This window comes from Dryobates pubescens, chromosome 3 (genome assembly GCF_014839835.1).
Source record: "Dryobates pubescens isolate bDryPub1 chromosome 3, bDryPub1.pri, whole genome shotgun sequence".
Lineage (NCBI taxonomy): Eukaryota > Metazoa > Chordata > Aves > Piciformes > Picidae > Dryobates > Dryobates pubescens.
The window spans coordinates 49,009,624-49,027,719 of record NC_071614.1 but is presented as its reverse complement, the minus strand read 5'-3'; the positions used below and the strand labels follow the sequence as shown (position 1 = coordinate 49,027,719).

Here is an 18,096-nt window from a genome sequence, read left to right as displayed (position 1 = left end):
ACCAAATTCAGCTCTGGGATGGCATGCTTACAGAGGCCTGCAGTGACAGGACAAGGGGCAATGGCTCCAAACTTCAGAAGAGCATATTTAGACTGGATGTTAGAAAGAAGTTCTTTACTATGAGGGTGGTGGAACACTGGAACAGGTTGCGCAGGGAGGTGGTTGAGGCCCCTTCCCTGGAGATATTTCAAGGTGAGGCTCGACGAGGCCCTGGGCAACCTGATCTAGTTGGGGATGTCCCTGCTGACTGTGGGGAGGTCAGACTGGTTGACCTTTGGAGGCCCCTTTCAGCCCAGATCATTCTGTGATTCTATGATTCCATATTCTCTGAACCAAAGCATGACTGAGGATGACTGAGCTGAAATGAAATCTCCATTTCAGTGATACAGGGTTAGATTTTTCAGTGAATTTACAAGAGTTAAATGTACAGCTCACCTTGATTTACAAGAGCAACACACCAGATTGCTTCAGGTTACTTAAGAGAAATCCTGCCTTTGACAAATAGCCGAGCAGTCTGGCTTCCTCCCACCAGAGGCCAGTGATGGATGGAAGCTCTGGGCTGCACACTGCAGTATTTATAGCAGCTATGCACCCAGCACCCTATAGAGACCTGACCCAATTAATTATTTGAAGAAATGGAAAGAAAAAGAGAACAGGCTTTCTGATGACTAGGATAGTATGACAGAACAAAGGTAAATTTTAGATCCATTAACCACAGCACTAAATTTGTCACTCAGCTCTCACAGAAACAAGCTCCCCATGCTACAGACTGGAACTGCACAGTATGTATCAGTACAGGTTGGGGGTTGACCTGTCACAGAGCAGCTCTGGGGAAAAGAACCTGAGAGTCCCAGGGGACAACAAGATGACCATGAGCCAGCAATGTGCTCCTGTGGCGTCCTGGGGTGCATCAAGGAGAGTGTAGCCAGCATGTTGAGGGACAGTCTTTTCCCCCTCTACTCTGCCCTAGTGAGGCCACATCTGGAGTACTCTGCCACAGCTCAGCAAACAAAGCAAAACTCTGCAAAGACAAGGTTTAACATGCATGTTATACCAAGAAACAGAGCTACACCACTTATTCAAAACAGTAATAAGAGCAATTACAGCAGGGATGTATAGCAGGAGAGTCTGACCTTCTTGTTTTACACTCAAAGAAGAAATTATTTGATACCCGAAAAAGAACACTCACCACCAACAAGCAGTCAGTTTGAGCTCTACAGAAAGTGGTTTAAGGATGTACTTGAGCCTTTGGTTTATGCTACGCTTGTGGATAGTTTACAGCTGTCACATGCAGAAGTGAGGACATTTAAGTAACAAGGGATTTGTTTTGTTCACCAGTTCCAGTGTTTGCTCCTGGAGGGCTGTTTCTGCACCTAAGTCAGAATTGAAAAGAAAGGCGGGGGGGGAAGGCCCATTATTTTGAAAGAAATAAAAAATATTTCCATATACAAAATAAATTCTCTCCTAGCACAGAAAAACTCTTTAATTCTGCTAACACTGTTCTCAAGTGTAAGAAGGAACAAACAGGACTTGATAGTCTGTGCTCAGTGATACACCTGAACTACACCTGTGAGCTGATGAGGGTGCCTCCAAACACAGATGGCTGACCTTAACAATTACTTTCTTCCAAGGTTTTTCTGGAAAAGAGAGCTTTCCATGACCACTCAGCAGTGTGCCTCCCCACAGCAGGATCAAACTTTTTCTGTTAGTTAACTGCTTCTTCCCCCTAACTTAAACCCATCAGCCCAGACCATCTCTTAGAAACTGCAAGATTCACTGTTGTGGTGAGATGACCTATTGAAATGCCAGTAGCTGCTCAATTAGCATTTGCGTGGCATTTCGTATCTTAGTAATACAAAAGTGAAATCTAGGAAATTAATGTTCTTGCTTCCTCAAAAAAAATAAAAAGATGGTAGCTTCCATTTCTAAGAGGTTTTTCTGATTACTTTTTGCAAACAAACATCATTTCCTTGAAGCCAGCAGCATAAAACACAAAAAAAGCTAATTAAATATTAAACACGTATTAGTGCACAGAAATGCTGCAGCGTGAGGCTTGATCTCAAGTCCTTGGTCTCCAGGGGATCCACACAGAGAGACCCAGGCTCCCTGCCTCCTCTCAGAATGGGATGATCCACTGCTTCAGCACCTGTTTCCACACTGAACACATCTGCACTCTCTGTGCTGCCTTCAGCTCTCCAGAACTAACACATTCCTGAGTGCTTGGGTTAACAGAACATGTGATGGCAACATGGGTACATTTATCTGCAAAGCATGTACAACCACACATTAACCAGACAATTTGTACATACATGCACACAGCTCAGCCAGGAGCCTGGCTAAGAAGTCACCCTTCTTTCTTCTTTGCCACATGCATAGGTATATATGCATAGATATAGTTCCAGGAACTATATCTATGCATATATACAAAATCACATACAGACTTACACTCACAGACTCACACATACAGACTCACACATCACATCTGTCCTTCTGGGCTTGCAGAAGCATACCCTGGCACTTTAAATATGAAGCTAGGCAAATACCTCTTCTCCACATTTAGGGACTGATCTACTCAGGAAGGGATTTTCAAGGCTTCAGTGTGCAGGCTCCCAGATGAAGCTTTCAGGATCCCAGATGGAGATCCTGGCAAAGAGCTCCCAAAGCTGCAAAGCCATTATTCTGCATCCTGGAATGCCTTCCACAACACATCAACTCCCAACCCAAACCCTCCCAGCACAGATGCAGAAGTAAGCTGCTGCAATGTGAAACCTGGCTTCTTTATCTGTTAAGCAAAGTGCTTTTGACAAGTCTGTATTTATGCAATGTAAAAAGCCTCCAAGCTCCCAACATTACTTCCAGAAATTCCCAGCAAATTCCAGAAAGCTTGGCCCTCAACCTGTGTCCTCAGTCTCCTAAGCAAAAATGGGATGCAGAACAGTGACAGGTGTGAGAGAGACCTTGGGTTCTGCAAGATGTAGAGGGAGAGGTGATTGGGTGATATAGAGAAAAGAAAAAAACCAAAACAGATCAGCTTTGAGGAAAATAGAATTCTCCATGCTTTCAAATCAGTGTTTGGTTCTTATTTTAAAATCTGAAACCATCTTGATGCTACCAGAAGTGGAACACTTAACTATTGTGGCATTTTGTAAACTGTCTCATCACTGTTGATGAAACGGAAGGAGGTGTCTTAACTCTGATCTCCAAACAGGAGACCTTTCCAAATGCTTTTTCCAACTTCTCTTGTTAGAAGTGCAAAGCAAGGTCAGAAAGCAGTTTTTTTCAGTCTGCATTAAGAAATGTATTCTGGAGGCAACCATGCCAGAAGGCAAATAAAAGGTGGGGGGATGGGGGTGGGGTAAAGAAATTGTTCTTTCTGCAGTTCTCATCATTTAAGAGAGCTATTAGGGGAACATTAGGGTCAGTACTGGGACCAATACTATTCAACATATTCACCAGTGACTTGGATGAGGGCACAAAGGGCACTGTCAGCAAGTTTGCTGATGACACAAAACCAGGTGGAACAGCTGACACACCTGGAAGCTGTGCTGCCATTCAGGGAGACCTGGACAGGCTGGAGAGTTGGGTGAGGAGAGATTGAATGAAATATAACAAGGGCAAGTGTAGAGTCTTGCATCTGGGAAAGAACAACCCCATGGACCAGTATAGGTTGGGGACTGAGCTGTTTGAGAACAGTGCAGAGGAGAGTGACCTGGGGGCCCTGGTAGATAGTAGGATGACCATGAGTCAGCAATAGGCTCTTGTGGCCTAGAAGGCCAATGGCATCCTGGGGTGTATTAGGAGGAACGTGGTTAGTAGGTCAAGAGACATTCTCACTCCCCTCTACTCTGCCCTGCTGAGGCTGCATCTGAAATATGGTGTCCAGTTCTGGGCCCCTCAGTTCAAGAAGGACCTCAGGGAACTGCTTGAAAGAGTACAGCACAGAGCCACAAAGAGGATGAAGGAACATCTCCCTTTTGAGGAAAGGCTGAGGGTGCTGGGGCTCTTTAGCTTGCAGAAGAGGAGACTGAGAGGTGACCTCATTCATGTTTATAAATATGTGAGGGGTGGTGTCAGGAGGATGCAGCCAGGCTCTGATCACCGATAGGACCACGGACAACAGGTGCAAGCTGGAGCATAGAAGGTTCCACATGAACATAAGCAAAATGTTTTTCACTGTGAGAGTGACAAACACTGGAACAGGCTGCCCAGGAGGGTTGTGGATTCTCCTTCTCTGGAGATGTTCAAAACCCACCTGGATTCCTGTGTGATCTGGTGTAGGTGATCCTGCTCTGGCAGGGGGGTTGGACTGGATGACCTTTCGAGGTCCCTTCTAGCCCCTAATGTCCTGTGATTCTGTAGCATCCTCATGACTCCTGAATGCTCCAAGATGGTAAGGTTAAGGATTTTAACAAAAGAATTTGCTTTATCAGAGTATCTGTTTCACCAGGAATGGAATATACAATCAGATTTGGCAGGTACAAGTAGACTGAAAAATTGCAAGCATTAAAAAAATTAAAGAGTATGATCAGAGTTACAAATAGGTGTGTATTCAAGATTAATTCCAGGAAGGTTAGAGAAAAATTGACCTGTGTTTTTAAGACCCCGTCTCGTGTTAAGATCCTAGATCTAAACATGGGTACCTGCTTACATAAGCACCAAGCCCTTCTTAATCAATTCATCAAGCACTGTCTTTAAAGTACACATTTAAGCCCGCCTGATGCCCTGTAGTGATTTTGGAACATTGGCAGGAAGCATGGCCAAAGAATCAATTATAAAGTGCACTGCAGGGTTCACAATATTAATCTGCAAGGCAATGCTTTCTCTTGTGTATCTGCAGAAATCTGCTGTTCAGCAAATATAACATGCACTTGCTCAGAGATCGTTTGTTATTAGGAAAAAAATACGAGGACTAAAAATAGGTAATTTTACAATCAGCTCACATAAAGTCACGTGAAAAGAGGACACTGATACAGAGCATGCAGACGAGAAATCCCTCACACAGACATCCGAAATCCACACCTAGGAAAAAAGCCCCAAAACTGAATCTGCCCTTGTGCTCCTACTGGCTAAGTCCCTCAACTGAAATAAAGGAGGCTGTTTTCGGACAACAGCTCTTCTCCAGTATGGGTAAAGGCAACTGGATTTGTTTTTTAAGTAAACCATTCTATTACCCAAACAGTATGCATGGTTGAAGCATACAAAAATCACTTCTCCTTGTGCTATAATCTGGGGCATGGGGGCGGGAGGGGGCGAAGCTGGTAATGTTTTGAATATATCTTTAGACAGCGTATCTACAAATGGCACCTTCCCCTGGGAGCTGACCACTAACAGCTCTGTTTCCATACACACACATGGCCACGGTCAACTTTCTGCACCGTCGTTCCGACCATGAAAGCTGAGTCTGCAAACTGCAAGCAGGGACACTAGGCAAGCTTTATGACAGCAGAACAGATAAGGAGACTCTTCAGTTCAGCACTACTGAAGAGGGGCTGGAGTTGATGGCACCAGCTTTTATTAACAACTGGCTATTACCACCCTAGCCCCTGTACAGATTTTCCCCAGCAGAAAGGAGATTGCTGTCAGCCTCTCACGGATTCTCCTCCAACAAAGAGAGCTAAATGTCAAACCCCAAGAACTTTTTCTGTTCCCTATAATTACTGCCTTGCAGATAGCAGGGTGCCATTTCCTCCCATGTTTGTGAAGAAGGGGTGGGAACTTTTCCACCTTTTCAGGGACTAGGTTGATGAAACCGAGAAACCTCTTGGGACAACATATGCCCCGTACAGGAGGCACTGCCACCACCTGCCCCCCACTCTGAGCACAAGCACATCATGCCACAGCTGTGCTGGGCTTCATTCCTAGAGACACCCATGTCCACAGAAACATCCCCACCACAGCATGTACTGGAAAGCAGGTACTCTCACACACCCAGGGGACTTCCCTCCAGCTCTCTGCCGAGATGAGCTGCAAGATTCATTTCCAAGAAGAAATCTGTATGTCTCTTAATGTGCCTGAGGCACTCTGGGAGAGGCATGGTGAAATGTGGAGGATTGTAACAGCCCAGACACTGCATTTCTTCAGCCTTCAAAATCCCCTTTCTCCCTGTCTCTTCTTCATGCAGGTCACAGGATCATTTGAAAGCATCTAGCAAAGGCAGCAAGAAATTCAGCTATGCAGAAGAGTACCCTTGTCTCCATATAAGGCCCTATCAGTCAGTTATGCCCAGGACAGGAGAAATGGATTTCAGATAGGATGGGAATAAAAAGGGAAAATTGGTGATCAAGCTGTAGTCCCCACAAGGGATCCATTCCCAGTATGGATATTGGCAGTCAAGCTCTGTCACTGACAGGATGAGGCTGTGAGCCCCACAGACAGCAGAGGTTGGCTGTGATCAAAGCAACAATGATATTGTCCTCATTTTTCTAACAGGCTCCCACCTTCTGACAGACAAGGCAGCCCAAGAGAAGCTTATATGTTTTTCTTTTCTTTTCTTTCTTTTTTTTTTTTTTTAATCAAGGTCTTAAGTCATTTCACTCATCCAAGTTCAGGTTGCTGCTCTAATTCAGTTCCTTAGAAGCAGACTCTCATTGCATAACTGCCAGAGCAAGAACAAACCCCAAACAAGCAGCAGCAATGCTCATAGCTCGCTTTTCCTCCATGCTCCTCCAAGCTGCCTGGGCACTAAGTCTTCCAGGAACTGTATTGACCAGGGCACTCTATTAGCCTCTTCCTGTCCTCGCCCCAGACCTGACTGTACCCTGAAATATTTAAAGGTCTAATTATTATTTGAATGGGAAAGATTTCACGGAGCTGGGAAGAGATTCCCTGTCACTGTGGCTACCACGGATTTCCTGGGACCTCAAAATATAAAACAGCCTCTAATGGCACTTGAAGTTTCACAACTTAGGTTCATTAGTAACAAGCACTTACTGCTTATCATGCTTAACGTTAAGCAGCCTGGGGGCATCATGCTGCTCTATAAGAGTAACTGGAACGTTAAGAAGCCACCAGACTCACAAACTTGAGTGTCAAAAGCCCTGTGAAACCTTAAATCCTTAAATTGTGTGCAAGCTTCTCCACGAAGCCGGGTTTAACTATTCTCTAAGGGCTGCCAGCAGTTTCAATGGCAGCAGCGCTCAGGAAGCCCTGGGCGGCCCCCCGCCGCTCTTGTGCCCGGCCCGACCCCGCAGGATGGGAACTCAATGGGAGGATGTTGACAAAGTCAAAAGGCACCAGCGACCATGTGGGAAACTCCTTCGCTCTCCAGCCCAAGGAAATCACCTTTCTGGGCCGCCGCTGAAGAGCGCTTGCAATGGCTCTTGGCACCGCTACTGCTAACTTCGCCTTGAAACAGGGGGTTACCTCGCGGAGAGGCGGGAAGCGGTCCGCTCCGTCCCCTTTCTGCAGGTAAGTGGCGGGCAGGACCGTGACAGGGCACCCCCCGCTGCCAGGATGCTCTCGGGAAGACGCCCACAAGCCCTCAGCCCAACGTGAAAGACAGCTGCCGCCGCCGCACGTCTCGGGGCACCTCCCAGAGCCTGCGTAGGGGGCTTACCTTCCGCACCCCGCCGAAGCCGTGCTCCGCTGCCACCCGCTCGGCCTCCGCCTGGTCCCCGCCGTGAAGCTCCACCAAGAAATGGTTGGTGTAGACGGTTCCTCGGGCCGGGGCACCGAGGAAGAGCAGGATGAGGAGGATGAGGAAGGAGCCCCGCAGCAGCGGCGGCCCCGCCGGCATGGCCCCGCGCTGCGCGCCCGCGGAGGCACCGCCGCGCCGCGGGGAGGGCGGGCGGGCAAGGCAGGGAAGCGTCCAAACGATGGGAGGAGAAACAAATTAAAATTTAAACGCAAAATACAAAATGAAAGCGGCGGAGGCAGGAGTAGGGAAGCCGTGCGGCTGCCGTGCGGTGCGGGTTTGTGTGAGGGAGCGAGTCCGTGCGTGCTGCCAGCTCCGCATTCCCAGCCCCTCCTCGCCTCCAGTTCAGCGGCGGCCGGAGGGAAAGCACCAGCCGAGGGGGAAGGTTGCCGCGCTGCCAATCATGGACGAGGAGAATTGCTCCGGCCCCCCTCCAAGCACGCAGCTCCCACACACCCCACGGCCCTCGCAACCCCCTCGACACCTCCCCCCGCGACACGCCCCGCACCCCCCGCTGCGTATCCCACACGCAGCGCGCACCCACAGACGCGCCTCGCACAATTCTGCACTCCAAAGCCACCCACTCACCCAAATTACACCTGTATCCCACACTGGCCCAAATTCAGCACCCACAGCAGCTCCACCGTGGCCCCAGCTGAGCCCTGGACCTGCCCCAATCCCAGAATCATAGAACTAGAAAGGACTTTGGAGATCATCTAGTTCTAACCCTCCTGCCATGGGCAGGGACCCCTTCCACTAGACCAGGATGCTCAAGTCCTCATCCATCACCTCCAGGGTGGAGGTATCCACAACCTCTCTAGGCAACTTCTTCCAGTATCTCACTACCCTCACTGTGAAGAATTTCTTCCTAATGTCCAGTCTAAATCTACCCTCCTCAACCTTCAATCAGAGGTTCACAGTTTGCACTGGGTTGGAGGGGACCCTCAAAGGTTATCTTGTCAACCCCCCTGCAGTGAGCAGGGACACACCCAGCTAGATCATGCTGCCCAGGGCCACATCGAGTCTGATCTCGAATGTCTCCAGGGATGGGGCCTCAACCACATCCCTGGGTTACCTGTTCCAGTATTTCACTGCTCTCATTACAACGAGCTTTCTCCTGATGTCCAGCCTAAATGTACCCTGATCCACCCCTTGTCCTATCACGATAAGCACTTGCAAAAAGTCCCTCCTCTGCCTTCCTGTAGGTTACCTTCAGATATTGAAATGCAGTGCCAAGGTCTCCAGGCTGAACAGCCCTGACTCTTTCCGCCCGTCTTCACAGGAGAGGTGCTCCAGCCTTCTGATCATCTTGGTGGCCCTCTTGTGGACCTGCTCCAATAGTTCTGATGTCCTCTAGCTCTGCTTCCTATGGAGCTCATATGGAGACAGAGTCCCACTGAGCACAGGACCATACCCTGGTGCCTGGAAAGTCAGCAAACCCCACATAGCTGGGGCCAGCTTCTTTCCTGAGCCCAGCAAATGCATCCCTCTCTAGCTGGCTGCACTGGCTGCTCACAGGACAACTGGTAATATCTAACCATCTCTCTTGCAGGAGCCAAGACCCAGGAAGATGGTCAGGAAGACCCAGGAGAAAGCCAGGAGGAAAAAAACCTCAGGACCTGGCCTCGCTATCCTGCTCTGAATACTGGTCTGCACTGTGAAGCTGCTGAGCTGTGCAGGGACAGTCAGGGGTCTGGACTCTGAGCAATCCTCAAACATGAGTTTGCAGGGAAATCCCTGGCAGGAAAGAACCTGGGTATTCCCTGAGATGAGACATCCAAGGATGGGGAGTGTTTGGTACTCTGATGTGAATTCAAAGGTGGCAGTACCTAAGAGAATGGGAACTTGGTTCTGTAAAAAGAAATCTGCCACCTGCAAAACTCCAAGTGGAAAAGGGTAGTATAGAATATGCAAGCTTACTTGAAGGTATAGTTTAGCTTATTCCTACAGATATGTTAATTTGTCATTCCAAAAGTTATTCCTTTGATGAATCCTTGAATGGTCTCCTGGGAAAGACTCATGGCGAAGAAAACACGGCAAGTAAGTATTGCCTTTAAAACAAATATGATACCTTTACTGTAATCTGTTCTACAGATGGCCAAAGGGAGTACAGAACTTAGATCAATCTGGGAAAACAAAGGAAAACAACAGAGATCAGTGGGGAGACTTTTCCTCCATTATCATAAAATGCTTAGAAAAATGACAGAAGTGCTCACCGCATGATTGTGAATCTAAATGAGCATTGGTTTATGACAAAGTATTGACTTCCTTCCTCTGGATAAAAGAAAATCCCTGTTTCAAACAGAAGGGAAACGGTAACTTGGAGCCTGATCCAAAGCCTGTTTAAATCAGCAGAAGTGCTGTAAGTGAATGATGTTGATTTTGTTGGTTTTTTTCCTCAAACACGAGGGAAAAGTGAAACATTTGAAATGGCACAGCAAAGAAGGAAAACATCTTTGCAGCATCATTAAGAGACTGTATCAACAGAATCCAGCTTTTAGATGCCTGTTCTAAGCACAGCTATTAAAAACAACATTATATGTGGGGTTTTTAAAGCCAAGTCATTTTTTTTCATCAATATTCAGCAATACCTCTCCTTACAGTATCTTTCCCAGTATTAAAGCAGATTCTGCTGCATGATGTGTTTCCAGGTGCCTTGGTGCCTGTGAGACTTGGGTCAGTAATACCTGATGGCAACTGATCAACAGCTGATCATCCATATCTGTCCCTCAGGATCAGAAACTGAAGGAAAATTAAAAGAGAAGCAGGAGAAAAGGGTTTCCTCTGCTTGAAATACTTGTCTATGAAAATATGTATAAGACTTTCTTCCCCCCAGAGGTCTTCCCTTAGTTGACATGCCTCTTTCCATTTTGCTGCCAGCCCATAGAAACAGGACCACCAATAAGAAAAACAATGAGGCAGCTCTCCTGGCTCCCTCAAATCAGCACAAGGAGATCTTGCACACATTCAGAAACCAGGACCATGTCGCCCATATCTGGGTCTGCATACAGAATCACAGAATGGTGCAGGCCAGAAGGGATCTCCAAAGGTCATCTACTCTTACCTCCCCACAGTCACCAGGAGCATCCCCAAATAGAGGAGACTGCCCTGGGCCTTGTCAAGTATTACCTTGAATATCCACAGGGAATGGGCCTCAGCCACCTCCTTGGTCAACTTGTTCCAATGTTCCACCACCCTCTCAGTAAAGAGCTTCTTCCTGATATCCAATCTAAATCTGCCCTTCTCTACTTTGAAGCCATTGCCCCTCATCCTGTCACCGCAGGCCCTTGTAAACAGTCTCTCCCCATCCTTCCTGTAAGCCCCCTTCAGGTACTGGAAGGCTGCTATCAGGTGTCCCCAGAGCCTCCTTTTCTCCAGAACATCCCCTGAACAACTCCTGCCATCCCCAAATGCCAGATGACAGTACTCCTCTGTAAGTTGGTGCTGCTGAAAAGCTATCTGTCAGAGACAATGCAGTTCTTAGCAGATGGCATAACTGTCTCTAGTTTATAAACCTACAACAGAGAGCTTTTATGGTTCTGTCTATGTGATGATGTTTAAGGAGGAAAAAAAAATCAGGTTAGGAAAAACTGGGTTAAAAAGTTAGATCTGAGTAACACCAAGAGGATAAAACTCACAGAGGGTGTTCAAAGGAAAAAAAAAGGTCATTAAGAGTTGATGATTATAGAAATTTAACACTAGACCAAGAGTTCTGACCTACTGCTTCAGGTAAACTGTAGGGCTTCTCAGTATTAGTCCTTGCTTCTGGTCTGTACCAATCTTGAGCTAAAAGATGATCTTTGAGGTCTCTTCCAACCTTGGCGATACTGAAATACTGAAATCAAGGCTGATCTACTACAGCTGTTGTGAGATGATCCAATGATTGCTTACAGTCATTAGTAAAAAGCTGTAACTCTGCCTGTTTTCAAAATACTGATTGGTCCTGTATTGAATTCTCAGTGTTGTTTTTAAGAATCTGTCCATGGAAATACTGAACTTTTTTTAAGCTTTCCTCCCCCAACGGTTGCTTTAAGGTTGTACTTGTACAAAGACATCTAGATGTCCGAGTCTCTTTATGTAATGCATGTTTTCTATCCTTTCAGCTGTCCCCATTAAATTTTGTTTGCTCCTTAAATTATAAGCCATAGCTGCATGAGATATTTTTTCAGCAGAGTAAATAGCTGTTACATCATAGAGATAGAATGAGAGGAAAGGGCCTGAATTTGTGCCACAGGAGATTTCAATTGGATATTAGGCAAAATTACTTTCCTGAAAGAGTGGTCAGGCATTGGAATAGGTTAGGCATTGGAATAGGTTGCCCATCAGTGGAGTCATCTTTCCTGAAGGTGTTCAAGAAATGTGTGAACATGGCACTTTGGGACATAGGTCAATGGTCATGGTGGTCTTAGAACTGGATGATCTTTGAGATCTTTTCCAACTAAAACAATTCTATGATTCTATTTCTATTCTTACTGAGTACCCAGTGTTTCACTTGCCAAGGATTTACTTTAGTATCCTTACCACTGAGTCTTCCTGATGGACAGCAGGGTACTCTTACTGACTTGTACACCTCTTGTCTCCCTCAAGCTCTCTCCAGGACTGACACTGTCTAGGTGAGGCTGTTACATCCAGCACAGCCAGTGATCTTTGTCCTTAGATGTATGTTACCCTGCTTTAATGAAATACATATCATTTACTTGCAGGCAGGCTTTCCAAACAAACAGATTGCTCAGCACTCCTCTCTTTTATAGTTTATAACCTCCTTCTTTAACAAACTTTCCTTTTCAGTAATGAATTTACATTGATGTGCTGGATTTGGCAAGATCTTGCAGAGATCGTTCTTTGGCCCCAGTCATCTGGAACCTCTCTGGAAATAAATCAACTTCAGCAAGGATTCCTCCTTTGCAATTATGTTTGAGAACCAAGGATTTAATCAGTTTTCAGTCTGTTTCATAAAGGCCAATTTGATTCTGTATCTAATTTATTCACTGACATGTCGTGCCATATCCAGATATGTTGTCTCTCAGATACAATGTCACAGACATTATGGAGCAAAAACCCATGCATTTATTTCTGTTTTTAACTTCATCAGTGGGTCCAGTAAAAGAGACCAAGATTCCCCATAACATTTGGTTCATCTAGTAGAAGATGAATAAACGACAATTATTTTACAACAAGTAGTTGGCAATTAGTATGAAGTCAATAAAGTACTAAAAGTATGGCACAGGATTTAAGATCTAAGATGAAATATTTCATGACATCACAGTGTGGGATTGCATGGACCTTTCAAGCTTTAACAGCTCTTGAAGTCTGGAAGCCTTATCCACAGTTTCTACCTGCTAGACTTAAAGTTGCAGACAGGATCCTCTCAATGCACATTTAACTGAGTGTTATACTGCCAAGTGTCAGAGTGAACAGCAACAGTGTGGACTAATTTAGAATCATGAAAATGCAAATAGTAAAGAGGATAGGAACTGGTTTTCATCATCCATTGACTTCAGGCCGGTTGGCCAAGCAAAGAGGATGGGAGAACAAAAGGTGTAATTTCCTCCTCAATCAGTTCTGCGGTTTGGTTTTTTTTTCACTTATTACATCCAGATAAGGAACAGAAGGGCAGGTTAGCAGCAAGGTATCTGACAGGCAGAAGGTGAAAACTGTTGCTTAAACAGTGAAAGCAATTTACCAAGACTACTTTACAAGTTTTCAATCTGAAATATACACAGAGAGATAGCTTACATTTGTAATACCTATTCACAAGCCTGAAAAACAAAGCCACTGAAATAAGAGAGTGTTTCACTGAGAATTTGAATATGCTAAACCTCAGGCCCATGCTGAAAGCCTCATGGATTTCACTGGCTACAGCATGTACCTACCTGTCTTGCCAAATGGGAATGTGATTACCCATATGCTGAAATAGTTTCCTGAAGCTGACTCTTAGCAACTGCTTAATATCCACAGACAAATGTTCAGCTGAGGCAGCCATGGAAGAGAAGTACTAAAAGTAATGAAAATATGTGGTTCATTTATATTAAAAGGATGTGCTTGTCACATTTACCAGGCTTGTTTGGGTTTTATGCTACTTGGTTCTTTGCTGAAGACGGAGTCTGTCTGGAAAAGAGGTCTGTGAAAATTATATTAGAGAACCAGAACTGCTCAACAGAGTCAGTTTGGAGCTGATGATCTCAGTGCTATTTTAGACAATAACAAAAGGTGAAAGAAAGCTCCTAAGCAAGACGTGGAAATACTAGTGTAAACAGACCAAACAAATCAAAACCAAAACTTAACAGCAGCAGCAGGCTTAAGGAAAAAAGGGCAAAAGAAATTCAAGATCAAAAGACATCCAATGAACCATGGGGAATGACTAGGCCAAAGGAAAAAGGCTAGATAGATGGAGTCAGGGAGAGAGATCATCAGAGGAAAGACTGAAAATGAACCACCAAAAGAGCCAGGAAGATGATCTCCAAGAAACCCACCATGTGGGTGATAGAATTTGCATGAATTACTAACAAACCTGTTTGCCTCAGAAAGCTCCCAATTGTGCTCAGGGAAGGTGAGGAAGAGAGAGCAGTAACTGCAGTTCATTCCTTTGATAGAGAAATGGGTGACGAAATACAGGTATGGCACAACTAAGAACAAGCTCTTCCACTTTGGTGGAGCTCTAGTTGTAGATGGAGCTCTATTTGGCTGAAAGACTGGGGGGGGTTGGAGGGGGTGGGGAGGGGGAGCTGTCCACTGAAAGGGCAGATTATTGCGATAAGAAAAATAAACGTTTGAAGATTTCATTGTATAAATATCCTTTTGATGGAACTTACAGAATTTCTGTGTTTTCAATGTCATATTAAAGCATTGCAGCCCACTGAAAAGCAGTGGCAAAGACAGGGAAAAGATCCCCACCATCTCTGCTGGGCTGCTTTGATTGCTTTTCTCACAATTCGTCTGCCAAGTACAGACAGAGTTAAGTAACCTGGTACATGACTGAGATCATGTGAGGTCATGAATTTGTGCTCTTTCTGGTACCAGTTTCACAGGCCTTCATCTCATCACCTCTTTGGAAAAGGCTGTAGACCAGCACTTTTTTCCTTCATGCCATCATGAATTTTAAAAAATCCCCAAACTCTTAATCATCACCATAAAAATTGAAACACCACCCACCCCCCTAATAGCTTAAAATATCGTGCCAAAGTAACAATTAAGTTAATAGGTATTTATCTCTGCTAAGGTTAATTTCCTTCAAGATCCCTGCATAGCTACCTTTAAATTTTGTCACATTCAGCTGTCTCATTCCCAGGCCCTGCCTAAAAACCTTTACCCTTGCAACCAGTGGCCTTCTCATACTCCTTGTGCAGAAGTGCTGGAGCTGGGATGCTGGCATAGGATGAAAACTGGGGCACAAAGCTCAGAGGATGCTGCAGTCTCCTGCAGATACCATCTTGGGCATCAGAAGGGTCAGAGTATGCCACATCCTGACATGGTGGCACTGAATGCAGCTGCCACCACCCACCAGCCCAACCCTCTGTCACTGATCATGCCACAAAGGGCTGTTTGTGAAAGGCTTACAGCTGGCATAGAGGAGACAGGTTAGCAATGGGGAAGGCATGGGGGAGGAAAAAAACCTCGAGTTTTTCCCTCCGTCATGCAGGCATCTTATATAATGATTGCACAGGCTGTTCACACAATAAAACCTCATTCCAGTCTGAGGTTCAGAAGTGCTGTGCTGTAGACAACAGCAATAAACAGCCCTCTGTAAATAAAAATGGAGGATTTTCTAAAAGGCAAGCCATACAAAGCCTAGTGAAATTTAGTGGGAGATGGATGACAAAATTATCTGCTCTTTGAAATTCTCCCCTGGCAGAAATAATTTTGTCTGGATTTTTGGCATGAAAACAAACACATCTATTACTACACCTTCTTTTCTATAGTGCTGTGCTTTTCAAAATCATTATGAGGTATATATACACACAGCTGTATCGTGGCTTCCTAAAGAGTTCACCAAAAAGCCACTGCACATTCATAATTAAGAAAGAAACATTCAAATTTGACAGTGCAAGGGGAAAAAAAAAGAAAATGTATAGAAGCAAATAAATCATTAACAAAAACACATTGCTTATCAACATCAAAAAAAATGTGTGCAGGCTCTGCTCAAGAGATCATTTCTAAACTGCTGCAAAAATTTAGTACTTTGCTACTTCTCAATTTTAGTTGTGGAATATAAAGAAGCTGCAAGGAGCAGATGAGAGTAAGTCTTCAACATCCATCTTGGTGTGGCAAAAGTGATGTTTAGTTTATTTTGGGGTTTGGTTTGGGTCTGATTTTGGTGATGGTTTTACTCCAATTTCAAGATTTTTTATCATAAGAGTTGCCATGCTGGTTTCAAGGTGGGGGGGCGGGGGGTGGGTACTGCTTCAAGAGAGTTCTCAGCCATTTGGGAGTTCTTTGCAGCCCTTACCTCTTAATGGGAGTGGTGCTGCTGCAGCAGCATCTAAAGGGTAGCGTTAGCAATCAGTAGATTTTCCTTTGGAATTTCACTTCAGAGAAGTGAGTAAAATAATAGTGAAGAAAGAGGAGAGACTGGCACTTCATTTGAAATCAAGTTTCAAATTTAAGGCAAAGGAATTTCCAGAGGAAAGGGCATGGCAGCAAGGGAAGGGCATGGCAGTTTGTGCAGAGAGGGAGTGTGTCTGACTCAGGGTGAAGTCTCTCACCAAGGAGACCAGAGCCGGTGCAGTTAAGTCTGCACTGGGGAAGGGGATCACAGAGAAAAAAGGCTGGCAAGGAGCTCTTGTTAGGGCTCTAGGGGCTCTTTTGAGTTATCAGGCAGAGAAAGCTAGTCGGCTTGGCACGCCGTGCACGTTGGCAGGTCCTGCAGCACCAGTGTGAGCAGCAGTCCGCAGGGAGGGGTGCTGCAGGCTCTCTGTATTCCACCTGGTCTACCCAGAAGCATGGTCTCCACCTGGCAGAAGGGAATGGCCTCTTTCTGCACTGCCTCCACCTCCACTGAGGCAGTACCCCGACAGAGTTTCAGGGGAGACACGGAACCCCCCCCCAGGCATCAGGCTGCAGCGTGCCCAGCTATGACACTAGCACAGAGCTCACCTGTGGAAGATGCACCCACGTAGAGGAGCTCCTCCACTTAGTGACAGAGCTCTGAGAGGAGGTGGGCAGGCTAAGAAACATCAGGGAATGTGAGTCAGAAATAGACCAATGGAGCTGCACCTTGCTCTCCCCAAAACAGGCTCAAGGCTCAGATGGAGCTCACAGGGGAGATGGAAACAGGTCCCTACTTGGCATAGCACACAACTCCTCTCACAGCCTCCCACATATTCCCAGTTGCCTCTGTACAACAGGAACTGAGCTCTGGAATCTGCGGGACAGCCAAATGAGGACAAAGATGATGCACCCAAGGAGCTACCAAAGGTAAGGCAGAAAGCGCCAAAACTCATGACTGCTTCTACCAAGAATAGAAGAAGAGTTATTGTTGTAGGTGGTTCCCTCCTGAGAGGGACAAAGGGTTTGACATGCTGACCTGACCCATCTCACAGGGAAGTCTGCTGCCTCCCTGGAGCCTTGGTTAGGAAGGTTGTGATGAAACATTTGGGTCTGGTAAAGTCCTCTGATTATTACCCACCTCTGGTCAAGTAGATTTGCGACAATGAGGTCAAGCAGAGAAGACCAGAAACAATCAAAAGGGACTGCAGGGTGCTGGGGCAGATACTCCAAGGTAAGGTGCACAGGTAGCGTATGCCTCAATCCTTTCATTAACAAGGAAGAAACACTGAGAGACTTAGAAAAACACACCTGATAAATACTTGGCTTACAGGATGGTCCCAGTGGTCCAATTTGGGGTTCATAGATCTCCAGGTTGGCATAGATGATCTCTGCAGTCCCTTCCAACCTAAACCATTCCATGTGTGACCATTTGACACTGTGCCTTTAAGAACAAACAGTGCTGGAACACACTGGCTAAATGTTTTTCGGTACTAGAACCAAAACATTCTGATATTCTAAACGAATTTCATTGGTGGATAGACAAAAAATGCAACTGTAGATTGTGGAGCAGTTGGAATTTTTTTTTCTCAGTTCAGTTTGGTTTGGGAGTTGGGGGAGTTTGGGTGATCAGCCTGTTCTCCCTGCCTGCTCTCTCTGCGAACTGCTGGAGTTGGCCTTCAGATAAGCAAACACTAATCCTGCATGGGCTTTTGAAGCTTACTAACAACTCTTTTCCTTAGTAACTTGCCTTTCTTTCTCTCTAACCCCTTTTTGGGGAAAAAGGGAGGTAGGGGGGGAGAGAGGGGGTTCCAAGGAGGGGATCCCTCCCTCGGGGAGGGATTTTTGTTGTGTTATTTCTCTTTGCTGTATATTTCTGTGTATATATTGTAAATACCTGTATATATTGTGTTATATATAACCTGCTTTCCATATATGCTTGTAAATATATAGCTTTGCTCTTCAACTGGGCTAGTTGT

At 45.6% G+C, this 18,096-nt stretch overlaps 1 protein-coding gene across 1 annotated transcript in view; it reads right to left on the bottom strand.

The window, feature by feature from the left end:
* PCSK2 (proprotein convertase subtilisin/kexin type 2) overlaps positions 1–8,034 on the bottom strand; it is a 122,211-nt gene extending 114,177 nt beyond the window's left edge. The window contains exon 1 of the mRNA XM_054180118.1: positions 7,556–8,034. Coding sequence (XP_054036093.1) covers positions 7,556–7,735 — 180 coding nt within the window. The 5' untranslated portion in view covers positions 7,736–8,034. The remainder of the gene's footprint in view (positions 1–7,555) is intronic.
* Positions 8,035–18,096: the final 10,062 nt, after the last annotated feature.